Here is a 27,517-nt window from a genome sequence, read left to right on the forward strand (position 1 = left end):
GGTGCTGGGGGGGGGAGGTAGAGGTGTATAATAAGTCTAGGGGTAGGAAGGAGATTCTCTTGGGCAGTCTCATCCCTTTGGAAAACAAGCTACACTGCTTTTTACTGAGAAGCCTTTATTGTGCCAAGGCAAACAGAACAAATGGATTTTCTTGCTGTGAAAAAACAAGTTCCTGGGTTTCCCTCACGTCCTGGGGCCTGCTCCATGTATACCTTTAGATGTTCTCTACAGCAAGGCACAGATCCAAAGCACAGGGGATACCAGAACACTGGTGTTACTGTGAGTGATGTCCTCTGTGCACAGACATAGAGCTCAGCGACACGGAGCAGCATTTCTTCCCCAATGCCTATTTTCCCAGAGCTGGGGACAGAAAAGCACCACTTCACAGCAGGAGGTAGCACAGTCTGTACGATACTGTGCTCTGTTAGACACCAACGTACCCAAAGGCTGGATGACAAAAAAGTAATTTAATAAACCTTTCTCTCAAGAGATTCTTAATGGCCAGAAAGACTACTTACAGAAGCAACTACTTCATAAAAGCATCAAAGAACTTCAATTAGACATTCAGTCCACAGGGACAAAGCAAGGTTTTCTTTCTCCTCATCTGAGATAAGGTTAAGCTCTTTAACATTAACTGTACTGCTACTCCAGATCTGCTTCAGGGCATCCAAGTATGACAAAGGAAACCGCAGTCCATGAGCCTGCTGGGGGAAAAAAACAAATGTAAGCCGTCCTTCAGCTGAGCACAAGTGGGTATTCGGCTACAGCGCCTCTCTAACATCACACTGTTGTTTCTCAGCAACATCCAAAGGATGTGGTATTATCCCACCACCTTGCTTAACAGAAACGTGGCTGGCAGCTCTTCTGTGTGGGCAGCAGCTGTGTGGTTTCCACAGGGAAGAATTCACAATCTTACCAACCCCCTCACTTTTGTCTGTATGCCACAGAGTCTTTGGCCATCTTTTGACAGAAGCACAGAGGGCTGGCACTGCCATGGTAGGAACAGCTTAAGGGCAAGAAGGTATATTCTGGAACTTGCAGATACTGTACAGGTGCCAGTGTAGAACCTCAGCTGCCTCTATTATCTGCTCTAGAGAAGCAATGAGGTAGGTACCTGCCAGACAAAAAGCTTTGGTCTAATTTCTGGGACAGGAACAGGCTGTGTTCTGTTTTGCCTCTACAGTGTGTTTGTCTAGACTTGTGTTCAGGTATTTTAGGTCACAGGCCTAAGATAAAGCCTCCTCTTTTCATCGAGTGGCACACAAAGCTCCAAAGCTTACAGCTCTTCGGAAGTATTTATGGTTCAAGCAAAAGCACCCTGTGTAGAACAAGCAGAAATGGAAACCAACCATCTGCAGCCTGCTAAGGAGGGAACTTTTTGTATTTTGTATTGTCAGTGAACGAGTTAACTCTTTGCTGCCACTGCTGACACACTTGTGCTAGTGGCTCCAGAATCTTCACCATGGCATAGAACACAGCGCAGTGATCCCTGCTAGAGGTGCTAGCATATCACTAGCCTCAGTAAAGGATGTGCTAGAGGACAGAAGTAGGAGATGCTTCTAGCCACTCCACTAGCTTTGCTAGTTAGGACACAAGGCAGGTGCAAGAAACTGTTTTCACCATATCAAGTATTTAATAAAACCTGAGACTATATTACTTAGTTCTACTATTAGCTGCCCCTTGTGTTGCATCCTCAGCTCATCTGGGTATTTGAGGAGAAGCAGAAATGCTTTGGGTACTAAGGAACACAGCAGGACTCGGGCCCTTGCTACCCTCTCAGTCAAGCTCATCCAACACAGGAAAAACCAACATGGCAATGTGGCTTGTGAGAACAAACCTGTGCTGTGCCTTCCTCACTAGCAGTATCATCCTCTGTCCCCATCATGTGCATTTCTCTCCTGTTCTTTAAAGAATGATACACATAAACCATGTCTCTGCGAGTTTCATCCTAAAAGACAGGAGGAGGAAAACAGTTACGGATGATCCATACTCTCAAATTCATCTAAGTGACAATTAATTCTAGCTAATTAGCAAACTGTCAGTGTGGTCTCAGCAGAGAGTGCTGGAGGTGCTAGCTGGAGGTGGACTGGGGCACGCAGCAGCTCTCACAAGCAAGGCTGGCCATGGCACCAAGTGGCACTGCCAGCAGAAACCATGGGCTATTTAACCACCAGCACTGCAAACAGGGCAGCAGGCAGACAGGGTGTGGCAAGGCAGGTTGCGTGGCATTCCACACAGGCAGGGCACTAAGTCACAGCTAGGCAGAGATAGTAACCACCCAGCTGAAAGCCATGACCTGCCTGTGTGCTGCACCCAGCAGAGCCCAGGCAGCTTCCCAAAGAGCAGCGCAGCCTGAGCATGCTGCCACCCAGGTGTAAAGCTGCAGGACGTGCACTGCTCATGTGCCAGTATGGGATGGCAGCAGCATGCACAGCTGTGGGAGGTGTGCACAGGTGAAAGAGCTGCTCTGCCTCCTGACAGAGCTCCGGGAAGAGGCAGACTATCAGGAAGAGATGGGTAATTCGAGATGCACCCTGAGCTCCCAGAACAAACCCTTCAGCAGCTAGAGCTCCCCACCCCTGCTCTGCTTGCCCAGTCACGGTAACACAGGATGGAGGCAATGGCAGGGAGTCCCTGCCAGACACAGCAGGTGCAGCAAGTGTGTCACCCCCATAAACACCTCAGCCTCCCAAGTCTCCTTGCAGAACAGCTACAGTGCTGTGCAAGGGGAAGGAAACAGTGACAAATATGAGGGTTCATCTAGCTTGCAGGTGTTGCCAGGGCCCCGTTACACTACAGCCCACATTAATACCACTTCCACAAAGCAAGACAGATGAGTTCTCTCATGACTCACCGTCGAAGAGATCTACTTTTCAGAGAATCACAGACTTACAGAATATAGCTGGTTGGAAGAGACTTCAAAAATCACCCAGCCCAATCCTTGGCCCATAGACCTGTATATTAGTGGCAGAGCCCTTGAAGGGCTGACCCTAAACTAGGTCCTTAAGCACCAGGTGCATACCATGCTTGAACACCCGCAGGGGCACTGACTCCACAGCTGCCCTGGGCAGACCATTCCAATGTTTGATAACCCTTTCAGTGAAGAAATATTTCCTAACATCCAGCCTGAACTTTCCCTGGTGACCTTTCCCTCTAGTCATGTGTCATCAAGAAGAGCCTGGCCCACTCCCTTCAGGTAGTTGTAGAGAGCAATGAAGTCTTCCCATAGCCTCCTCCCCTTCAGAGTGAATAATCCCAGGATCTTTGGATGCTTCTCATGCACACCAGGCCTTTCCCAAGCCTCGCTGCCCTTCTCTGCTGCCTTCCCAGGGCCCAGGCTTCCTACGGTAGAACAGCCCTCTGCTTACTACCCACTATTGATCTTCACGGTAGGAAGTGATGATAAGGACTTCAGGGACTTGGGACAGCTGGCAAAGGGATCAGGAGCACAAGTAGGTGTCTCCTCTATTCCCTCCCCAGTTGCAGGGAATGATGAGGGAAGAATCAGGAAAAGCTAGCCTGGGTCCGGGACTGGGGTAGCAGGCAGGACTTCGGGTCCTTTAGTCATGGGCCACTTTACACATCACCAGGTGGAGTGCACCTGTCTTAAAGGGGGGAAAGGACCCTAGGACAAGGGTTAGCAGAGCTCATAGAGAAAGCTTTGCACTAGATTTGTAGGGGGAAGAGGATAGAAGCAGAGAGTCATTCAGTAGCAGAGACACAGGGGCTCCTGACTGGTAAATAACCATGAGAGCACCTGAGAATGGGCAGGGACACCTGAAGAAAGGTGGCAGGACCAACAGCCCAAGTGCAGTTCATGCACAGCAATGCACACAGCATAGGCAACACAAAAGAGGAGGTGGTAGCTGCTGTGCAGCAGGGAAGCTAAGATACAGGAGGCATCACAGAACTGTGGGACAGCTCACGCATCCAGGGTGCCGCTATGCATGGCTGCAGGCTCTGCAGGCAAGCTGGGCAAGGAAGGAAAGGCAGTGGGGTAGCCCTGTACCTTAGTGCTTGGATTACCTTGAGCTCTGTGGTGGTGATGACAGAGTTGTATGCTTAGGGGGAAGGCCACCAAGGCAGATCCCATGGTGGGAGACTGTTACAGGCTGTCCAAGCAGGATGAAGAGACAGATGAATTATTCTGTGAGCAACTGGGGGAAACCTCATGATTGCTAGCACTCCTTCTCATGGAGGACTTCAGCTTCCCAGATGTCTGCTGCAAATACAACGGAGAGGAAACAGTCTAGGAGGTTCCTGGAGCATGTGGAAGATACCCTCCTGACACAGCTGATGAGTGAGCCACCTAGGGAAGGTGCCCTGCTGGACCTGTTGTTTGTGAACTAGGAGGGACTGGTAGCTGGTGTGACGGTTGGAGGATGTCTGGAGCACAGTTGTTACAAAGTGATGAGTTCTCCAACTCCAATCCTGGAGCAGTAAGGAAGAGGGTCAGCAGGACTGGCACCCTGGACCAAGGGCATACTTTGGCCTGCTTGGAATCCCTTGGGAGGCAGTCCTGGAGGGCAAAGAAGCCCAGGAATGTCACTCAGTCTTCAAGACAGAAGTCCTGGAGGTGCACAAATAGGCCCATGTGCCGCGAGATGAGCTGGCAGGTAAGAATATCAGCCTGGCTGAACAGAGAACTTTGGCTGGATCTGAAGAAGTATGGGCTTTAGAAGAAGGGGCAGGCAATGTGAAATGACTGCAAGGCTGAAGAGAGGTCATACAGGGAGAAAATAAGAAGGGCTAAAGCCCAGCCAGAACTTAACTTGGCCAAGTCTGTGGGGGATAATGTTTCTATAAATGTATCAACAACAAAAGGAGGGCCAAGGAGAACCTCCAGCTTGCAGTGGACACAGCCAGAAACTACAGTGATAAAGGATGAGGATAACGCTGAGGTTCTTATCTCCTACTTTGCCTCTGCCTTTATAGTAAGATCAGTTGTCCCTTGAGTATCCATCCCTCTGTGCCAGAAGACAACAGGCATGGGGAGCAGAACAAAGCTACCATGATCCAAGAGGACCTGCTCTGCCACTAATACACACACAGGTCTATGGGGCCACACAAGATGCACCCAAAGGTGCTGAGGGAGCTGACAGGGGTGATTTTCCAGCCCCTTTCCATCATCTGTCCGCAATCCTGGCCCACTGGGTAAGTTCCCCTTGCCTGGAGATTGGCAAATGTGACACCCATGTACAAGAAAGGCCAGAGGAAGGATCTGGGCAATAGGAGACCTGTCAACCTGCCCTCAGCGCTGGGGAGGGGCACGGAGCAGATTGTCTCAAGGGCCATCATGCAGCACACCCAGGACAACCAGGAGAGCAGGCCCAGGCAGCACAGGTTTATGAAAAGCAGGTCCTGCTTGATGAACCTGATCTTCTATAACAAGGTGACCCTCTTAGTGGATGAGGGAAAGGCTGTGGACATGTGCAGCTGGGCTTTAGTAAAGCCTTTGACACAGCTCCCCACAGCATCTTTCTTGGACAAGGCCAAGTACTGCATCCTGCACTTTGTTCACAAAAACCCCACTCAGCTCTACAGGCCTGGGGAAGAGTGGCTTGGAAGTTCCTTGGAGAGGGATCTAAGGGCACATGTTGACAGACAATTGATTATGAGCCACCAGTGTGCTCAGGTGGCCAAGGAGGCCAACAGCATCCTGGCCTGTATCAGGAACAGTGTGGCCAGCAGGATGAGGGAAGTGATTGTGCCCTTGTAGCTGACACTAGTGAGGCTACACCTCAAGTACTGTATTCAGTTTTGGGCCACTCACTACAAGAAGGACACTGAGGTGCTCAGAAAAGGACAAGACTGGTGAGAGCTCTTCAATAAAAGTCCTATGTGGAGCAGCTGAGGGGGCTGGAGTGTTCAGCCTGGAGAAGAGGAGGAGGCTGAGGGGAGACTTTGTGGCTCTCTAGCAATACCTCAAAGGAGGCTGTAGCAAAGTGGGGGCTGGCCCAGGCAACAAGTGATAGGATGAGAGGAAATGGCCTTAAGTGACACCATTTTTTACTTTTTTTTTTTTAATTAGGCTAACAAAAAGCACTTGTACAGTTTCTACTATCGCTGAACAACAACCCCAGGACCTCCTAACAAGCCCTAGTGGGATGCAGATCCTACTAGGTACAACAGAGCACCAACTCCCATACTTCACACTTCCCATCCCTACCCTGCACTCTCACCACGAGTGTACCAAGGTGGCTCCATCATACTTACAGAAGTCTCTTGATCTGGTTCCACTGTAATAATAGCATGATCTCTAAACTGCAGTCTGATTTGGCTGTCTATTTTTGGCAATTTCCCACCTAAGAAAAAGATTAATTCTCCATTAGAAAGGGAGGAAACCAGAAGAACAGTGCAAATGGAGCCCTCTGTGCACTACCTGCCCTCTCAGGGCTAGACTGCTTCCTTAAGCACTGTCTGAACATCTTCTCAAACCTGGGGGGAAGCAGGATACTTGATACTCCTATCACCTTTGCAGTCGCTGTAACAGCAAGCTAGAACACAAGCACAAGTCCTGCCAGTTAAATATTCTCAGTGTACAGCAGTTTAGTAAAGCTGCCAATTACATACAATCAGTCATAGAATCAAGCAGGTTGGAAGAGACCTCCAAGCTCAGCCAGCCCAACCTAGTACCCAGCCCTGGCCAATCAACCAGACCATGGCACTAAGTGCCCCAGCCAGGCTTGGCTTCAGCACCTCCAGGAACGATGACTCCACCACCTCCCTGGGCAGCCCATATATGGGTCAGAAACTGGCTGGAGGACTGGGCCCAAAGAGTGGTGGTGGTGAATGGTGCCACATCCAGTTGGCAGCTGTCACTAGCAGTGTCCCCCAGGGATCAGTGCGGGGCCTGATCCTGTTCAGTGTTTTTATCAATGATCTGAACCAGGGGATTGAGTCCAGCATCAGTAAGTTTGCAGATCACACCAAATTAGGAGCAGGTGTGGAGCTGCTGGAGAGTAGGAGAGCCCTGCAGAGGGACCTGGACAGGCTGGATGGGTGGGCAGAGGCCACTGGGATGAGACTGAACAAGGCCAAGGGCAGGGTTCTACACTTTGGCCACAACAACCCCAAGCAGCACTACAGGCTGGGGACAGCATGGCTGAGAGTAGCCAGGCAGAGGGGGACCTGAGGGTACTGGTAGATGGTAGCTGAAGATGAGGCAGCAGTGTGCCCATTTGGGCAGCAGAGCCAATGGCATCCTGGGCTGGCTCAGGAGCAGTGTGGCCAGCAGGACAAGGGAGGTTCTTGTGCCCCTGTGCTCAACACTGGGCAGGCCACACCTTGAGTGCTGTGCCCAGTTCTGGGCTCCTCAATTCAAGCAAGAGATTACATTTCTGCTGGCCACAGCAAATTAACCAAAAGGCTCTGTGCAAATGCATGCACAGAACCTAGCACAAGGTGAAGCTGAGACTTAGACTATAATATTTGCCTACCATAAAATACCACAATCATAAGAGGCAGAGCAAGCCACAGCTCTGCCATCACATCAGGCAGCTCAGTCATTTTGAAACTCTACCTGGAGTCAAATGATCAGAGTCACATCCCAAGCAAGGTGGCAGTCGGTTCACAATGAAATCCTTCTTCATGCCAGACGACCTCAGCTCTCTGGCGGTTTCTAGGCGGTCTGCAAGCCTCCGCAAAAGGCTGCTCAGTTTTTTTGTTGAGTCAGCTATATCCACCTGCTAAATAGTCACAGAGTTGCTCTCACATGAATTCAAGATACACAGATTAGTCTAAAGGGGAAAGAGGTGCAGTTATGCAGTGAAAATCAGGACACTCCTCTGATCTTTGCAAAGGGTAATGTTTACACACCAAAGCTGATGCTCACTTTCCTGCACACTGGGACTATCTCCAACACCAAAAGACTTGCAAGTGCACTTGAAAGAGAGACTTGTTCCTTCCACAGCCAATCAACGGCACAACTCAACTACCATGGAAAGCAAAGCTGTAAAGTGTTCTGTGACCTAACTTCTGAAGATTCGAAAGCTTGGCCTGACAGGAACCATGCCTGTGTGACAGCTCCAAAGCCAGTACCAGTACTGAGAAAAGGAAATAAGCCATACAAGAGCACTGTGATATGAATGAAAGGCAGTGCAAAGAACCAAATTACACTTCAGATGAAGTAAACCTCTGAACAGTCATCCTAAAGACTGCACAGGAAGTGTTTGTGCTGCTAGACAAGATAGTGCCATTGGATGGAGCTTCCAGAGCACACCAACAAGACCTAAGCTTGCCTCTCAGTGCTGATGTTTCAGCTGGATACACTATTAGTCTCTTAGTCCCATCCACTTACCATAAGGAGCTGCCTTGGTATGCTTGTGCGCAGCACCACATCATCTTTTGCTGTCTCAAACACCAGGCCAGGAATTGTATCCAGTAAGAAATCTCCCCAAGAGCTGAGGGACAGGAAGGAAAAAAATCCCACTTTACTAAAATAGTCACACTGAAATAAAACAGACATCTTAACTGATGTCAAGGGCTAGAAACACAGTGCTCCAGTTCCACATCTGCTTTATGCCTTTGGTCCTTCCACTGCCACTCACTCCCACTGGAGCTGCATTCGGCTCAACGGCACACCTACAGAGAAAGGAACACGTACACACAGAATGGTTTAGGCTGGAAGGGACCTCAAAGCTCAGCCAGTTCCGATCCCCCACCATAGGCAGGGACACCTCCCACTTAAACAGGTCACTCAAGGCCTCATCCAGCCTGGCCTTGAACATCTCCAGGGAGGGAGCAGCCACAACCCCCCTGGGCAACCTGTGCCAGTGTCTCACCACCCTCACTGCAAAGAACCCTTTCCTAACTTCCAGTCTAAATCTCCCCTCTGCACGTTTAAACCCATTATTCCTCGTCCTGTCATTACAGGACCTTGTAAATAGACCTTTCCCAGCCTTCAGATACTGGAAGGCCACTCCAAGGTCTCCTCAAAGCCTTCTCTTCTCCAGGCTGAAGAGCCCCACCTCTTGCAGCCTGTCCTCATAAGAGAGGTGCTCCAGCCCTCAGAGCATCTTTCTGGGCCTAATTACTTAATTACCAAAACCTTAACAGATGATGACTCCACTTTTTATCCTTAGAAGAACATCACTTTTCAAGCTTTTCCTTTTCCCTGTTCTCATTCCAACACCAGCAGAGAGGGAGCATGATCCCCTACAGCACCACTACTCATGTAGCACAGCCAAACACCCACTTTTAGCATCACTCCTTTACACAATTCACTGACCCAGGAGTGAGAGAAGCACCAGCCCTACACAACAAAGTGGTGGGTCAAAACAGGCAGGGGAAGAGAGGAGGAGCAGGACATCTCTTTGAAGGGCACTGTATTTGGTGGGGAACTTCCCCCCAGTTAAAATTCACCAGACCAGCTCAGACAGCTTGGAAGTGACACAAAGCCATATTTAGAGCAAAGCCACCTGCACAAGCACATGCACACAACACACTTACAAGTATTTACAATTATATGCAATTTAGAAAACAATGCAGCAATCCAAACTTTCCTCCCAGACAAAGAAAGTCAAAGTCCAGAAGGGACCAACCCCACCCTCTCTCTCCCAGACAGAAAACAACCAGCAAAGCTTACATGGTATCTGGTCAGCCAAGGTTAGCAGAAGAGCTTAGAGTGGAGCGAAGGAGAATCGAAGGCAGCAAGCATGCAAGAGCAAAGAAAGCTTTATCCCTTGTAGCATACCAATGAACGATACAGACTTTAGCATTATTCTTCTTTTACAACCAATGATCTAATTTATCATATTAGAATATTCCAATAGGCTTAAACCAGCACAGTCACTCACTGCTGGTCACTCTGAATGTGCCATCTAATTTGCCAAAGCAGCTTAACACTCATATTGGCTCCAGCACAACAGGTGAGGTTGAACCTTCTCTGCAGCAGCAGACAGTGCTTACCAAAAAACACAACTCTTTTTTCCTTCTGAAAGGAGGCTTCAGCTACTGGTGAGAGATTTTTGAAACACAGCACATGAGTTTGCAGTTAGAATAGAAGCAACCAGGTTGGAAGAGACCTCCAAGGTCAGCCAGTCCAACCTAGCACCCAGCCCTAGCCAAGCAACCAGACCATGGCACTAAGTGCCCCAGCCAGGCTTGGCTTCAACACCTCCAGGAATGGCAACTCCACCACCTCCCTGGGCAGCCCATTCCAATGCCAATCACTCTCTCAGAGGAACTTCCTCCTAACATCCAGCCTAGACTTGCTCAGGCACAATTTGTGACCATTATCTCCCACACTGCAGTTTGTAAATGTCCCTAAGAAAGCAATGAAGCCTGCTGCATGAAACCCTGGAAACAGGCTGCTTCAAACCAAAAGAGTCTCTCTCCCCTATTTCCACCAAACCCCAAAACTTCAATCACTGCTACCTGAACACTATCTTAGATTACATTACTAATAGCAGAGCACATACAGACATGCTGGAGGGCAGGGATGCCACCCAGAGGGACCTGGACAGGCTGCAGAGGTGGGCACAAGTCAATCTAATGGTTCAACAAGACCAAGTGCAAGGTCCTGCAGCTGGGTCAGGGCAATCCCAAGCACAAATGCAGGCTGGGCAGTGAGTGGCTGGAGAGCAGCCCTGAGGAGAGGGACTTGGGGGTGCTGCTGGACAACAGGAGCTCAACAGGAGCCACCAATGGGCATTTGCAGCCCAGAAAGCCAAGCAGAGCCTGGGCTGCAGCAGCAGAAGCCTGGCCAGCAGGGCCAGGGAGGGGATTCTCTCCTTCTACTGCACTCTGCTGAGACCCCACCTGAAGTACTGCATCCAATTCTGGAGCCCCTATCACAAAAGGGATGTGGAGGTAGTGGAGCATGTCCAGAGCAGGGCCAGGAGGATGCTCAGAGGCTGCAGCAGCTCTGCTATGAGCACAGACTGAAAGAGTTGGGGCTGTGCAGTTGAGAGGTGAGGAGGCTCCCAGGTGACCTTCTTGTGGCCTTCCACGATCTGAAGGAGGCCTACAAAAAAGCTGGAGAGGGACTTTTGAGGCCATCAGGGAGTGCCAGAACTAGGGGGAATGGAGCAAAGCTGGAGGTGGGGAGATTGAGCCTGGACATGAGGAGGAAGTTGTTGAGCATGAGAGTGGTGAGAAGCTGGAATGGGGTGCCCAGGGAGGTGGTTGAGGCCCCAACCCTGGAGGTGTTTAAGGCCAGACTGGATGAGGTTGTGGCCAGCCTGCTCTAGGGTAGGGTGTCCTTGCCCATGGCAGGGAGGTTGGAACTGGCTGATCCTTGTGGTCTCTTCCAACCCTGACTGATTCTGTGATATACAAGAAAATCACAGAATGAGGCTGGTTGGAAGAGACCACAAAGATCATCCAGTCCTACACCCAACCCAGCACTGAAGGGTCAACACTAAACCATGTGGGGTGCTTACATACATTCCATGTCAGCACATCTCTCAGGGAAAGGTGACATGTCCAATCCCTGTTTGACAGAGAGAAAGGCCACACAGGGGCTAAACAGAATACAGTAAAGAGCTTGACAGAGCTCATTACAAGGCAGAGGAAAGCCATTTTCTGAAGAAACATACAAACAAAAAAAGAAACAAAAAAGAAAAGGGAAAGAATAATTACTTGTTTTGGTAGGTACTGATGGTCAGATGTGTAGAATAGGATACCCCAAGAGGAGTGTCAGCTTGGTGAATAGTCCCTCTTGGGAAGTACAGTAAGTCACCTGGCTGCAAGAGAATGGAAGAGAATTTATACATTTAGATCAAACCTTATTCTAGTCAAAACCTCTCTGAGCAGATAGTGACAATGTATGGTTTTAGAAATGACAAAACAATGAGATCCTCCACCAGTTCAGTAACAAAGTACTCTAAGTCAGAAGTTCAATAACCTGCACTTTCCAACTACCAATTTTCTGTCAGTATTTACTATATACCCATCTGAAAAAATAAAGCAAGCTTTCACTATCAGAGAACATAAACACCCCAACTCAGCTGCACAAAGGGGACATAGATGCTGCTGAGATCAACCTGCTGACAATAGCATGGGCTGGTAGAGGAACAGTGCAATGTGAACTTGGCCAGATCACACCAAAAGAAAAGTGCAGTATTCCACAAGAAAAGCCAAATGTTCCATAATCACCTGTACAATACTGCTTGAAATTTTCAGTTAAAATACTTGAAACATGAATAGAAACTTTGTCCTCCTATCTTTCTTCTCTCCTATCTAAATTACATCTGCACACTAAGAGAAACTTAGATTAGGAAAGCTGAGATAAGGCAGAAGTGCAAAGCACCTGAAATGCCTCCAAGGAAAAGTCAGATATGGCTTCTCCTACATCCACCAAACACTTGGATAGCACAGTTGAAGAGAAAATTCCTAAAGCAACAATGATGCAATCTGATACCATTTCAGTTTTACTGCTCCTTAGATTTAGTCACATCACCCCATAAGGGCCTGCCAAACCATCTCACAGAGGTATATTTCAAGTAAATCTTACTTAATTTTTCACCAAATTGAAAGGCCTTTTTAGATGAAGAGGACAAGACCAAGTCTCTTCAAGCATTTATAAGTCAACTATGTACAGCTTACTAGTTCTGAAGCAGGTGTCTCTCTGCCATTAATAAACTGCCTTCCTTACCATTGTAGGAACACCTACACCAAGAGCATTTTGAATTATCTTCATTTTAGTGCACTTCACATTCCCAGCAAGAAAACAAACTGAAGGGAGAGTTGCAGAGAGAAAGGGTAAGAGCCCTGAACAGCTACCAGAGTGACAACAAGCAAGTCTGCCAGTTATTTCATGCTGTATATCCCATGCCTACCACCAAGAAGCTGGGATCATGACTTCTGGAAGCATTCTGCACTGCAAAATGCAACTCTCATTCATCTTATCTGCTCAGAACTCTCACTGTCACCACGTACAGGAGCCAGCAAACACAACACTTCTCAGTTAAAACAACTGGACTCTTCAGCCTCCAGCCAAGCAGGGACAGGACAGAGCGCCTGACAAGACAACACAGGTATGATCACTTGGCCATTGTCTTCTGAACTGGAGGAAGGAAGGCAGGCAGACAAGCGAGAAATGCCAGCAAATGAAATGGATAATCACAGGTGAAGAAGGCTAGCTAGCCAGCTGCCAAGTAAGCTCTGTGCCTGACATCAGTGCAGTGGCACCAAGCACAATACAGCTTGGGATCTTACTGTATGCCTTGAGCACTGTGTCCAGTTCTGGGTCCCTCAAGTTAAGAAAGATGTTGAGGTGCTGGAACATGTCCAGAGAAGGGTGACAATGCTGGAGAGGGGCCTGGAGCACAGCCCTGTGAGGAGAGGCTGAGGGAGCTGGGGGTGTGCAGCCTGCAGAAGAGGATGCTCAGGGCAGGCCCCGTTGCTGTCTACAGCTACCTGAAAGGAGGTTGTAGCCAGGTAGGGTTGGGCTCCTCTGCCAGGCAAGCAGCAACAGAAGAAGGAGACACAGTCTCAAGTTGTGCCAGGGTAGGTCTAGGCTGGATGTTAGGAGGAAGTTCTTCCCAGAGAGAGTGATTGGCATTGGAATGGGCTGCCCAGGGAGGTGCTGGAGTCGCTGTCCCTGGAGGTGTTCAAGAAAAGACTGGATGAGGCACTTAGTGCCATGGTCTGGTTGATTGGATAGGACTGGGTGCTAGGTTGGACTGGATGAGCTTGGAGGTCTCTTTCAACCTGGTTATCTATCATCTTTTGATTGTCAGTCAGCTACCAGTTTTTGGTGGGAAGGGGGAACACCACTAACATAGTCGCTAACTGGTCCATTTTTCTCACCTGCCTGAGGACAAAAGACTGCAGACAGAAATGCAAAAGAAGAAGGAATATGTTCAGAGGGGAAATGGGGGTAATCTGCCAGCACCCTGTCAGAGACAGCTCCACGCAGATCACCAATATCTGACAGTGGTCACCCAATGAAATGGGTCATGAGAAGTGAAGCACATGAAAAAGAAGAAAAAATATGAAGTAGGTAGTTTCTAAATCCTTCAGAGGTATTTTCACTCCACTAACGTCAGCGAAATGGCTTATGGAAGGTATCACTATTCCACAAAACTCAAAGGCACCAAAGTCCAGCTCAGAGTGTTCCATAAATTAAGAAGTGTATTTTACTGGACTTTGTATCAGCCATACATCAAGACAATGGAGTATCACCTCATTAACTTCCACCAGACGACACAGCTAGTGATGTCAGTGTTATACCCGACCTGTCCTAGCGTTCCTAAGCCACCTACAGACAAAGGCACGTCTGAATGCTGGGGAGAAAAGAGACCTTGCAGAAAGAGGCCCTATGACAGGCCACAGGGCAGGGAAATTAATGAGACTTCCAACACAGAGCAGCGCTGTCTGCTGGCTAAATGCATGCTTTGAAAGCACAGGCACGCAGAGCAGGAGGAGACGAGCAGCAGGTGCCCTGCTGTCAGAGGGGCTGAATGCATCCATCTTCATGAAATGTTCTTTTCATTCCAAATGAAAAATAAACAAAACCAAGCAGCCAAAGGCTTGATTTTCAGGTTTGAGTAAAGAAAAAACAATTGCTACAGCAAGTTAACATGGGGTTTAGTTCAGGCTTTTGTTTACCAGCCAAGCATGAATATTTACATTGAGCAGCAGGGTGACAACCCTTAGTAAAGCAGTTCAGTGTTAACGCTTAGAAGGGTTCAGCTCATTGTTTATGGACAGCATGTAAAAGCACAAAGTGTTTCATAACCACATATGAGCCAAACAGTTTCCCTGCACACAGCTCTATGGGACAGCAATGTGCCTTTGTGGCCAAGAAGGCCATGGTGTCCTGGGATGCATTAAGAAGAGTGTGGCCAGCAGGTTGAGGGAGGTTCTCCTCCCGCTCTACTCTGCCTTACTGAGACCATGTAACCAGTTCTGGGCTGCCCAGGTTAAGAGGGACAAGAATAATTAAGGGACTGGAACAGCTGTCTAATGAGGAAAGGCTGGGAAACTTGGGGTTGTTTGGTCTTGAGAACACTGACAGGGTATCTTATCAGTGTTTACAAGTATCTGACAGGTGGGTGTCAAGAAGGAGCCAGTCTCACTTCCATGGTGTTCACTGACAGGCCAAGGGGCAGCAAACTGGACCATGGGAAGTTCCCCCTCAAAACCATGAAAAACTTCTTTAGTGAGAGTGCCAGAGCACTGCAACAGGCTGACCAGAGAGATCATGAAGTCTCCTTCTCTAGCAACTTTCAAGACCCATTTGGCCACGTTCCTGTGTGGTCTGCCATGGGTGATCCTGCTTTGGCAGAGGGGTGTGACTAGATGATCTCCAGAGGTCCCTTCCAACCCTTACCACTCCTGTGTGCAGTTCTGGAGCCCCCAGCACAATAAGGACTTTTGGAGCCAGTCCAGAGGAGGCCACCAAGATGCTCAGAGGGCTGTAGCAGCTCTACTACAAGGACAGGCTACAAGAGTTGGGGCTCTGCAGCCTGGAGAAGAGAAGGCTTCAAAGAGATCTTATTGTGGCATTCCAGTATCTGAAGGGGGCTACAGGAAGGCTGGGGAGGGACTACTGACAAGGTCTTGTAATGACAGGACAAGGAGATATGGGTTTAAACTGGCAGAGGGGAGATTCAAACTGGATGTTAGGAAGAAGTTCTTTGCAGTGAGGATGGTGAGAGACTGGCACAGGTTGCCCAGGGAGGTTGTGGCTGCTCCCTCCCTGGAGATGTTCAAGGCCAGGCTGGATGAGGCCTTGAGCAACCTGTTCTAGTCGGAGGTGTTGGAATTGGATGATCCCTTCCAACCTAACCATTCTATGATTCTAACTCCACAGACATGATCCAGGAGTCAGTGTCCAATATTGGAGAACTTCCAGAAACAACTGGTTTCTTTTTTCACTATTTAAATACTAAAGCAAAGGATACCTTTGAGGAAGGACAGGTTAGAAACTGTTACACAAACTTCTCATGCTCACAGTGTTTTGTGCACCAACCCTCCCCTTAATTTAATAACCACAATCATTCAAAACGCTGTTTTCAAGACATGGACATTCTACACATTGCCACTTTTCCAGCAACCACAGCCCAGATCACAAAAAGCAATTCAATTTTAATACCTTCAATATGAACTCATGTGTGGGATTCCCAATCCTAGCTTCCAGTTCAACATTGTATTCCCGAGCTAAATGCACAGTCGGTTTATAGAGCCGCCAATGCTTCTCTCCTTCTAGCTGAAGAATAAACACCTGCCAAAGACCACAAATTCAAAGGCATAAAGAAGTTCTGCTGCATCTCATTCAGCCACCTGATCAGAAATTAAGTCGTCATCTTAATCACAGTCTGCAGAATCATGCCAGAAATCAGGGATAGAAAGCAAACAGTAGCAGAATAGATTTCATCTTCCCTGTTCCCAACTACTCCACAGCATGGCAAACAGGATTCCTTTCACCTCATTTTTTACATGTCCAAGATGCAGAAATTTACATTACAAATGCTCAGCTTAGAGACAAGACAGAAAGAAGCTGTGAACTGTGATTTGTTTTATCCCTAACAAGACAGGCATTTGGAAATCCTTGTTTTTCTCCAGTCACTGAAGTCCTAGAGAACTAACTCAGAAGTAGCCTGACACAATGTGCTAGTTTGAAGCAAGTGAGAATGTTTTAGTGAGAAGAATTAGATTACAGGCTGTTAAAGGAAAACAATGGTGATGCCTGCTTCACTCATAGGCTTACTGAGAGATACAAGAAGAAGAATCAAAACATAGATAAAAGCATTTCTCCTGCTGGAGAGCTCCGAGCTGCATCTCTCTCTGACCTCACCCTTCGCTTCTTTGACTAACCCACTTTGCTTCCTAACCCCCTGGCCTAACCTCCATTCTTCCTTGGGACTGGGGTAAGGTTGAGAGGGGTAGGGGGAAGGTGAAGGGGTGGTTGGGAGCCCCTCCTGGTGACTCAGGTGTCTGGGAGGGCTGTTGTGTTTCTGTATTACCTTTTACCTTGTCTATTTCTGTCTATAACTGTCTATACTGTAACTATCTGCTTGTGTATTCTGCTAAGCTGTAAATATAAGCTTCATTCAATTCCCAGAACCGGCTGAGTCTAGTCTGGGTGATTACCAAAGTGTGGGGGCGTGGGGAACACCCAAACCATCACACACAAAGATACTCAATGTATCAGGTGAAAAAGGTCTTACTACCATTTACCCATAAACAAAGCACCAAAAACATCTAGGGGATGCTGTGAGCTCGGGGGGTGACAACATACAGCAGACCATGCAGGTTGTTGGGCTGCTGAGCATTGAGTATAAGGAATATGAAACTCAGATGTATGTAATGGAAATGAAAATAACAAAAAAGCAGAAAAATACATGTAAGGGGTTGAGTTTTCTTGGTTTGATTTAAGTAGGATAGCCTTTCTTTTTTTTAATGCAGTGTCCACTCCAGCGATTCTTTTAGAAAGCCAAGCAGAGCCTGGGCTGCAGCAGCAGAAGCCTGGCCAGCAGGGCCAGGGAGGGGATTCTCCCCCTCTGCTCTGCTGAGACCCCACCTGAAGTACTGCAACCAGCTCTGGAGCCCCTATCACAAAAGGGATGTGGAGGTGGTGGAGCATGTCCAGAGCAGGGCCAGGAGGATGCTCAGAGGCTGCAGCAGCTCTGCTATGAGCACAGACTGAAAGAGTTGGGGCTGTGCAGTTGAGAGGTGAGGAGGCTCCCAGGTGACCTTCTTGTGGCCTTCCACGATCTGAAGGAGGCCTACAAAGAAGCTGGGGAGGAACTTTTGAGGCTGTCAGGGAGTGCCAGGACTGGGGGGAATGGAGCAAAGCTGGAGGTGGGGAGATTGAGCCTGGAGGTGAGGAGGAAGTTGTTGAGCATGAGAGTGGTGAGAGGCTGGAATGGGTTGCCCAGGGAGGTGGCTGAGGCCCCATGCCTGGAGGTGTTTAGGTTGTGGCCAGCCTGATCTAGGGTAGAGTGTCCCTGCCCATGGCAGGGGGGTTGGAACTAGATGATCCCTGTGGTCCCTTCCAACCCAATCAGGCCTCCAATCCTGATTCTATGGTTCTAAGATATTTTAAAATGCATTTGGACTATGTGGCTTCTAACAGAACGTTTTCAAAAGCAGTAGGACCAACAAATGGGAACCAGCACCACCAGTCTGCTTTCACTGTCCAACTGAAGAAAGAGCAAGTACTTAATGAAGGAAAGACAACTCCTACATTTTTGGGGTCTGAATGAAGTGAAAATGTAAAAAAGTGCTAGAGAGCTTCTGCAGCTGGGAAAACACTCACACTATTAGTAGCCTTTTGGGAAAATCACAGGTGAAAAACAACTACAAAGAAACACTTCCAACCAAGTTTTCAGTGGGAAGAAGGAAACCCCAGCATTTTTCTACAAGTTAATTTATGAGAGGGGAAAAGTGCACTAGCAAGTATTCACTGCCACTAGTGAAAGCCCACACACAGTTACCCAGACAAGGCTGTGCAAACCTACCTCAACATCATCGTAGTGAGGGGGAAGGCCCTGTGACCCCTGGGGAGTGATGTAAACATTGGAGCCAACCAGAGACCCAAAGTAGCACTCCAGCTTCTCCTGGATCTTCCAGAGCTCCTCCTTTAAGAAGAGAGGATGGTGCTGTTACAGTGACGAGCTCAGGCAAGGAGGGTGCCAGCCAGCCCACAGCCCTCCCCAGCACCTGGAAGGTTTTCCTAAAGAACATTCCCTCCATGGAGACAGAGGCCAGGAAGGCAGACGCTGTATGAGCGCTTCTGAACGCAAACACTGTAGACCCAAAGCAGATCTACCACGAAGGTAATCAGCAAGCCAACAAGTCTACTGCCCCAACAAGGTGCTGGGATTTGTTCTACTCCCTGTGCCATTTTTAGGTTGCAGAAACAGACAAACACAGCTAGATAGAGGAAAATAAACCACCCATCATCCTACAAACAAAACACCTTAAGTCAACACATGTAGGACTTGCATTACCAGCACTAGCATCAGAGTATACAAAGTTTCAGAGACCTTCTTCCACTGACTCCAATTGCTTGGGCACAATTGAGAACAGGCTTTACTAGTCCCCATCTGGTGCACAGACAATGCACCAAAGAGATAGTACCAGAAGATGCCAACCACCAGACCTGTCCAAGTGGAACTTCAACCAGAATTTATTTAGGTTCAGCCCAAGCTCTAGATTTCAGCATAAGCCATGCAACACTTCAATTTTACCTGCAGACAACACGGCTACTGGCCAGTACAGCTACACTCACAACTGCAATCAGCCAGAAACACTGTACATGGGAGACAGCTCTGTCTCTTGGTACTTACGGGTCACTTCACAATTAAAATGTGTTGACACCACAGGACAAAAAACGACGCAACTCGATGTAGTTGGGAGACATCCAAGCTTATTGCAAGGGGTTTGGACTAAATGATCTCTAGGAGTCCCCTCCAATCCAGTGCATTCTATCATTCTATGACTCCCTAAATCCAAGGACCTACAGCATCTGAGTCCTTTACTTAACAGCGCAGACACTGCTGCCCCATTCTCCATACCTGAGGTAGCAGAGGCACCAAAAGAACAAGACAGAGGCACTCTTAAAATGGTGCAACTCTAAGACAGTCCATGGTCAAGCACAGTGGAGTGTCCCAGAAATACTTTCATGGTTTCACATAGTTTCATGTTTTGTCCTGCATTTATGGTTTCACACCTAGCCCTCCAATAAAGCAAAGTGGTAAACCCCCACTTGCACAAGGCAACATTGAGACAGAGGGGATCATTTAAGCAGACTCATGCATAATCATCAACTTTGTGGCTTTCTGATTTTTTTGTGACAAATTAATCTTTAAAAGAAAATATTATATAAGATAAAATATTATAGCATTAAAGGTTTCGTTCTGCTGGACAGCATCATCAGAAATAAGCCATGCTTTAATTGATGAAGTTAATGTACAGGTTTCAGCAGGTCAGTGTGCCAGATACTTTCCCTGGGTTTCCTGGGGTAAAGCTGAAGCTATGTCTAGCGTAAGTTCAGCAATCTATTTCACATTATAAAGCATGCATTCATTATATTCAATGAAAGCATCCAACCTTAAATCTCTGAGGTTGATGAAATTGTATTGTTGCCTTTTTCTGGTCGAAATCCTTCTTCAGCTGCATGTAACTCACTTTGCCTTCTTTATTTAAAACTTTCTTTTTTCCATTCACACATCTGCAGACATTTATATCCCGCCCATAGCATAGACCCCGGCTGCACATTTCCTTCAAATCTGACAGCTGAAACAGGGACTGGTAGTAAGCAGCCAGCAAGGGATCATTTCTCTGAACCAGCAGTGGCTTTTGCTCCCAATATTCCCTGAAGAACGTCTCTTGTTTGATGGGACAGATGAAGCTTTCGAAGAGGCGGTCCGGGCTCTCACAGCTCATGGCTGACAGAGAACAAGCTGCTTCCACCTTCGCTCGTTTACACTGCGCCTGCGTTTCCTTTCCCATTTCTGCATGCTTCCCTCTTTTCTTGGGCATGTTCCTGCTCAAGAGGAGAAAGAACCAAAACAGTCATCCAGTAACAGCCTCAGGAGCTCACGGCCCTAGCACGGCTCCCCTTGCTGTATTCAATGGAAGAGCACGGTCTGCTAGAAGCAGCTCTGCTTTCAGATGCTGGCTGCTAGAACCAAGCCCACCACAGGCCTCCAATCCTCTCTCAAACCCCTGCAAACTCTGACGGAGCCATCGTTCACAGAACAAATCCCACAACTGAGTTTATACTAAAAAACATTACACAGAACCAAATGGCTGCAGAACGGATCTTTAAAAACGCAAGAATCCACCCACACAAAGACCCTGACTTACGCATAAAGAGCTGCAAACTAATAAAACATTAACTCAGCTTTAAGAGATTTAACGGCAATATGCAGAGAGGGGTGCAGAGATGGGACAAGGTAAGAAATCTCCTTGAGATGCATTAACACTGGGGGGAGAAAAAAGCACAATGAATACTTCCCAATGAGTTTCCAGGCAGAGCACAATGGAGGCGAATGTAGGCTGGCATTTTAAGTTAAACACAGTGCTGGTGTGCTGTGTGTTCACATAAGCTTTCCTGCCAAGTTGACTTATGTATCACAAACCCAGTGTCTGCATAGCTGTACCTGCTACCAGTCTAAAGTGTCACCAGGACCTAATGAATCATAGAATCAAGCAGGTTGGAAGAGACCTCCAAGCTCATCCAGTCCAACCTAGCACCCAGCCCTAACCAATCAACCAGATCACAGCACTAAGTGCCCCATCCAGGCTTGGCTGCAACACCTCCAGGCACGGCCACTCCACCACCTCCCTGGGCAGCCCATTCCAATGTCAGTCATTCTCTCTGCCATCAACTTCCTCCTAACATTCAGCCCAGACCTCTCCTGCCACAACTTGAGACTGTGTCCCCTTGTTCTCTTGCTGCTTTCCTGGCAACAGAGCCCAACCCCACCTGGCTAAAGCCTCCCTTCAGGTAGTTGCAGACAGCAATGAGCCCTGCCCTGAGCCTCCTCTTCTGCAGGCTGCACACCCCCAGCTCCCTCAGCCTCTCCTCACAGGGCTGTGCTCCAGGCCCCTCACCAGCTTTGTCACCCTTCTCTGGACATGTTCCAGTACCTCAACATCTCTCTTGAATTGAGAAACCCAGAACTGGACACAGCACTCAAGGTGTGGCCTGAGCAGCGCTGAGAGAAGGCAGCTACAGCAGTGAGAGGAAACTGACCCCAGTACAAAGGTATGCACTAAGGGATATGCAAGAATCGAGCCAACAGAAAACACATGGAAATGGGCTGAGGAAGAGGGAGGCAAAGTGAAAGAATAGATTCCTGTGAGGTAAGGAGCATTTAACCAGTGTCAGGGTCTCCATACTGTACCTTGAATGGCCAGGTTTAGCAAAACTAAGTTTACAAAAGAGAGGAAGCACAGTCTGGCCTTTCTGTGGATGCCATGCAGTAAGGGCCACGGTTCTGCCTTAATTTCCGCAAAGCTGCCAAACTTAGTTGTTTACGCAGGATAAAAACTCTCCTTTCGTCTGCTTTCTAGTTTCAAAGCTGGAAGTCTTTCACTTTCTCTAGGCAGGTAATATGCTCATCTTTCATCATGGAAAAATAAACTTTAAAAAAACAATTCACATAGGATATAGCTGACAAATTCCCAGGAAAACTATGGCCAAAATCAAGGAACTGTAGGTCTTACACCACAACATGTGCAGACATACTTGCCTTGACTAAGTCTGTACTAGCATTTCTTTCACCATGGTAGCCCAGAGCATCAAGAAGCCATAAACGCCTGCCTGAGACAGTAGGTATCCTGACAGTGAGCTAGTACCAAGCCCTCTAGCGACACAGCTTGCCTGCAAGGTCTGGGACGGGCAACTCAAACCGGCTCTGGGCACGCCTGAGTGAGTTTGTGAAGCCACCACGTGGAGCTAGAGCCTGATGACTACAAGTAAAAATTAGAGCATTAATCTCCTAAGTAAAAGCACCTTAATAAAATGAGAGCATTTACTTACACAGCTGCCTTACCAAGAAACCCAAACTGTAGTTGTAGTATTTTCACATGGCTCTCCAGGGCTGCAATACGCATGGCACCCTCACTGATTCACTAACTCCTGGGAATAATGTTTCACCAGCAGTCCCTGCAACAGTCTACACCTCATCCGTAACCTACAGCCACCTCAGTCCTGCAGAAGGGAACCCACATCAGGGATACACGTGGATGTTCCTGTATACAGCAAGCTGCAGTTCTCCACGAAGCAAGAAAATGTCTTCTGAAGTTTTGGGGTTTTTTTAAAGCATTCCCAATTGCTAGCAACGTCTGAAGATGCTGTCAGCACCAAGCTCTACAACTGACATCCCCAAATGCCAGCAACCCAACTGCATCCAAGCCTGAATTGCCAGGTTTGAATTCCAGACCCAGATCCATCCTGTCAGCCTCTCAGCTCACTGAAGTATTTAACCAAGTTGAAATACTATTCATAGATTGTGACTTCCATTTACACAGTGTGCTGTTGGTAGTGTTCTTACATACTACAACTGTACAACCACAGAATGGCCTGGCTTGTTAGAGACTATAGCCAAAGTCCCCTGCCATGGTGAGGGGCATCTTCCATGAGACTGGATTGCTCACAGACCCATCCAATCTCACCTTGCCAGCGACCGCATTCACAAGCTCTCAGGGCACAACCTCTTGCAGGGCCTCACCATCATCACCAGAAAGAAATTCTTCCTTATATGTAATCTAAACCTTTTAGTTTAAATCCTTTCAGTTTCAAATGATTGCCCTTGTCCTGCCACTACATGTCCTGGTTAAAAAAAATACAATTAATCTCTTTCCATCTTTCTTACAGCATTTAACTACTGAAGCATTGTGGTGAGATCTTTCCGGAGCTTTCTTTTTTCCAGGCTGAACAACGCCAGCTCTCTCGGCCTTTCTCCCCAGGAAACTTCCAGCACTCTGATCACTTTTGTGGCCCTCCTCTAGACCTGCTCCAAGTCCACGTCTACCTTGTGCTGAAAGCCCCTGAGCTGGACACACGAGTCCAGGAGAGGTCTCATCAGAGTGGAGCAGAGAGGCAGAATAACATTTATCTGATGCAACCTAGGATCAAGTTCATCTTCTGCACTGCCGGAGCACGCTGAGCAGGCCAGGTAGTCTCTCATGTACCGATACCCCCAAGTCCTTCTCTGCAGGGCTAGGGAAAAAGCACAGGAACAGAACGATCCTGTTCCTGGAAGTCATTTCGGATCACTTTCAGGCCATTTTCAACTCACACACCAAATGCAGGTCTCTAAACTGGTCCAAAGTCTGCTGCGAAATTCACCTCCTTCCAAAGCTACAGGGAAAGAAGCGCAGCGCTCCCGGGGCCGCGGCGCCTCCTCGCCGCACGGCCATAGCAGGCTACTATTAAAACCCTCCCAGAAGGGAAAAACGCAGCAGCTGTGCTCCTAAACCTGCGGCGGAGCGCAGCCGCCCACCCTTGCGCCCACCCAGCTCATAAAGCGCCCGGGCTGCCACCAGTCTCCCGGCGAGTGACACTGCCCCGGCCCCGCGGCCGCTGGGACCCCCCATTTAAGTAGCCCTGGGGCAAGGGGGCAGTGCCTGAGCCGCTCTTAACTCCTTCGGCGCGCCGGTGGCTCAGCCACGAGGCCGCCGGGCCCGGCGCTGCCAACAAGGTGCCGGGAGCCCACAGACGCCCTTCCCTGCGTCCCGGCGGGGGCGACGAGGCCCGGCTGCGTGGCGGCTGCCTCCTCCCGGGCGCCGCCATCAACTCAACCCAACCCACCTCCCCCACCGCAACTCCCGGGCGCTGGGGCAGCCGCCCCGCCGCCCGCACTCACCCGAGCACGCCGCCGCAGCGCCAGGCGGGGCCAGGGGGCGGCCGGCAGCCAGGAGGAAATGGCGCCGGCGGTGGGAGGCGCTGAGGAGTGCCGTGAGCGCAGGCTGGGGGCCGTGCCGGGTCCGGCAGGCGGGCTGGGCACGGCGGGCAAGGGGAGGTGTTAGCGGGCTGGATGTCATGGGAGGCGCCGGCTCGGGCGCCGACGCCGAGCTGCTCCGCGCATTCGGCCGCGTCCCGGGAGAGCGGGCAGTAAGGGTCTGCTCGGGGCTGTTTCTTGTGCTCCGGGCCCTGCAGGCGGCGAGGCTGCTGCCGCCGCGAGTGGGTGCCGTGCTCCAGGTGGTGCAGAAACTCCGTTTGCAGCGGAGAATGTTTTGTCAGGGCTGCCGAGGGTGAAGAAAGAGACAGCTGATAAGCTGTCAAGACAGAATAACGTTCACAGCTGATGGTGGGCAGTGTGTCAAGCCAGAGAGTGGTGGCGAATGGTGCCACAGCCATCTGGCAGCTGTCACCAGTGCTGTCCTCCAGAAATCAGCGCTGGGCACAGTCCTGTTCAACATCTTTATTGATGATCTGGAGCAGGGGATGGAGTCCAGCATCAGTAGGTTTGCAGGTGACACCAAGCTAGGAGCAGGTGTTGATCTGTTGGAGAGTAGGAGAGCCCTGCAGAGGGACCTGGACAGGCTGGATGGGTGGGCAGAGGCCACTGGGATGAGACTGAACAAGGCCAAGTGCAGGGTTCTGCACTTTGGCCACAACAACCCCAAGCAGCACTACAGGCTGGGGACAGAGTGGCTGAGAGCAGCCAGGCAGAGAGGGACCTGGGGGTGCTGGTAGAGAGGAGCTGAAGATGAGGCAGCAGTGCCCAGGTGGGCAGCAGAGCCAATGGCATCCTGGGCTGGCTCAGGAGCAGTGTGGGCAGCAGGACAAGGGAGGTTCTTGTGCCCCTGTGCTCAGCACTGCTCAGGCCACACCTTGAGTGCTGTGTCCAGTTCTGGGCTCCTCCATTGCAGAGAGATGTTGAGGTGCTGGAAGGCATCCAGAGAAGGGCAACGAAGCTGGTTAGGGGCCTGGAGCCAACCCCACCTGACTACAGCCTCCCTTCAGGTAGCTGCTGGCAGCAATGAGCTCTGGTCTGAGCCTCCTCTTCTGCAGGTTGCACCCCCCCAGCTCCCTCAGCCTCTCCTCACAGGGCTGTGCTCCAGGCCCCTCCCCAGCCTTGGTTAATTTGCTGTGGCCAGCAGAAATGTAATCTCTTGCTTGAATTGAGGAGCCCAGAACTGGGCACAGCACTCAAGGTGTGGCCTGCCCAGTGCTGAGCACAGGGGCACAAGAACCTCCCTTGTCCTGCTGCCCACACTGCTCCTGAGCCAGCCCAGGATGCCATTGGCTCTGCTGCCCACCTGGGCACTGCTGCCTCATCTTCAGCTCCTCTCTCCCAGCACCCCCAGCTCCCTCTCTGCCTGGCTGCTCTCAGCCACTCTGGCCCCAGCCTGTAGTGCTGCTTGGGGTCGTTGTGGCCAAAGTGTAGAACTCTGCACTTGGCTTTGTTCAGTCTCATCCCATTGGTCTCTGCCCACTCATCCAGCCTGGCCAGGGCTCTCCTACCATCCATTGTGTGTTGGTCTGCTTGACACGTGCAATCAGACCTCTTCTGCCACGTTCTGCCACTCTGCCGCACTGCCAGGAGCACGGTTCGACTCTCGGTGCTGATCTAAACCGTTCTCTGCAGTCGGTTTACTGGCCACTTAAACAGCCTCTGGGACGCCCCTCTCTGTTCCCTCCCTCGGGACACTGGCCTGATGTTCCTCTGCTGCCGCCCGCAGCCAGCTTCGGGAAAAGGAAAAGGCATCGCCTGGCAGTCTGACGCTCTGCTGAACCGCCCTGGGGATGGGGGGCTTCGGTTCTGAGGCCTGATCTTTGCACTCTGATCACTACAGTTCGTTGAGAGGGTGTTTAAATGGCCCATCGAGGCCACGGCTGCAGCGGTCCCCCGCCCGCCCCTCTGCTGAAGGTGTCTGCTAGCGGTTCCACTGACACTGGCTGAAGGATGGCAGAAAAGCAATTCGCTAGGTTTTGCTGAAGTTTTGTTCTTGTTTACTGATGGCTTGAAGCACAGAAAGCAGCACTACCAATAAAGGGTGAATTCTGGAAATTCCTCTCAGCAGCCTTTCAGTGCATGAGGAATGCAAGTAGAAAGGTTTATTTGGCATGAGAGTTGCTAGAAGGGTCCCTCAGTGCCAGATAAGAGAGGGGACTGTGTTCTCAGCCCATTCCAATGCTTGTCACTCTCTTTGGCAAGAACTTCCTCCTAACATCCAGCCTAGACCTCCCCTGGCACAATTTGAGACTGTGTCCCCTTGTTCTGTTGCTGCTTGCCCAGCAGAAGAGACCAACCCCACCTGGCTACAGCCTCCTTTAGTGCTGTGGTCTAGTTGATTGGATAGGGCTGGGTGATAGGTTGGAATGGATGAGCTTGGAGGTCTCTTCCAACCCAGTCGATTCTGTGAGTCTATCAACAACTTATAAAGGGTAATAATGGAGCTTTTCACATGTAAAATACCGGTTCACATCCCTCTACAGAAAATGGTTTTGCAGTCCTGTGCCTCCTTGCATTGTGGTTTTTTTCCACACAGTAATAAGTCCTGCTTCCTTGGCACTAGCTGGATATTTTGGGACAAACATGTGATTTGAGTGGGTCCTGTGTTCATGAATGCATCCAGCAAACTCCTGCTTGCTAAGTAGAGAAACTGGCAACATATAATAAACAGTAAAAGGGAGTACAGGATTAAAAAAGGCAAACACTGCTCATCCTGTGCAGGCCTTGTTCCTTTTTCACCTGGATCACTTTGGCGGTGAGCTGACAGAAACCTTGTTGCCACTTGATCATGAAATACAGATTAATCAGCTTGTTTCAATGTGATGCAGTTTTCTGTCATTGGACTGTGACTTCTGAAGAAAAAAACATTTTCTATTTTCTGATTTGTTTGTAGTTCTGTGCTAGTTTGACTCTAGATGGGATGTTTTAGTGAGAGATATCGGGGATAGGCTGTGAAGAGGAAACAGTGGTGATGTCTGCTGCACTCATAGGCTTGCTGAGATGGATAAAAACAAGAACACAAACACAGATAACACAGTTGCTATGTGTCTCTGGCTGCATGCACTTCTCTCCCTAACCTGCTAATCCTTCTGCTCCTACCCCCCCATGCCAATTCTCCAAACTCACCTTGAACATAAGGCAAAGTC

The 27,517-nt window shown here is 49.3% G+C and overlaps 1 protein-coding gene across 6 annotated transcripts; it reads right to left on the reverse strand.

The window, feature by feature from the left end:
- Positions 1 to 448: 448 nt before the first annotated feature.
- RIOX2 (ribosomal oxygenase 2) lies at positions 449 to 24,465 on the reverse strand. Of its 6 annotated transcripts, none has more exons than XM_064152234.1 (10): positions 24,276 to 24,465; positions 20,008 to 20,443; positions 18,414 to 18,533; positions 16,046 to 16,174; positions 11,584 to 11,687; positions 8,300 to 8,402; positions 7,523 to 7,688; positions 6,217 to 6,305; positions 1,838 to 1,948; positions 449 to 701 (listed from the first exon to the last, which is right to left on the reverse strand). In XM_064152234.1, exons 2-10 carry the CDS (start codon positions 20,437 to 20,439, stop codon positions 543 to 545), a joined length of 1,413 nt encoding a protein of 470 aa, XP_064008304.1. In that variant the 5' UTR covers positions 20,440 to 20,443; positions 24,276 to 24,465; the 3' UTR covers positions 449 to 542. The 6 variants fall into 6 exon arrangements, with proteins under 6 accessions (XP_064008304.1, XP_064008303.1, XP_064008300.1 ...); XM_064152233.1 differs by having other exon boundaries at positions 449 to 704; positions 7,523 to 7,685; positions 24,276 to 24,461; XM_064152230.1 differs by having other exon boundaries at positions 449 to 704; positions 24,276 to 24,458.
- Between the last annotated feature and the right edge of the window lie 3,052 nt (positions 24,466 to 27,517).

The sequence above is a fragment of the Pogoniulus pusillus genome, chromosome 12 (genome assembly GCF_015220805.1).
Source record: "Pogoniulus pusillus isolate bPogPus1 chromosome 12, bPogPus1.pri, whole genome shotgun sequence".
In the NCBI taxonomy this organism is placed as follows: Eukaryota; Metazoa; Chordata; class Aves; order Piciformes; family Lybiidae; genus Pogoniulus; species Pogoniulus pusillus.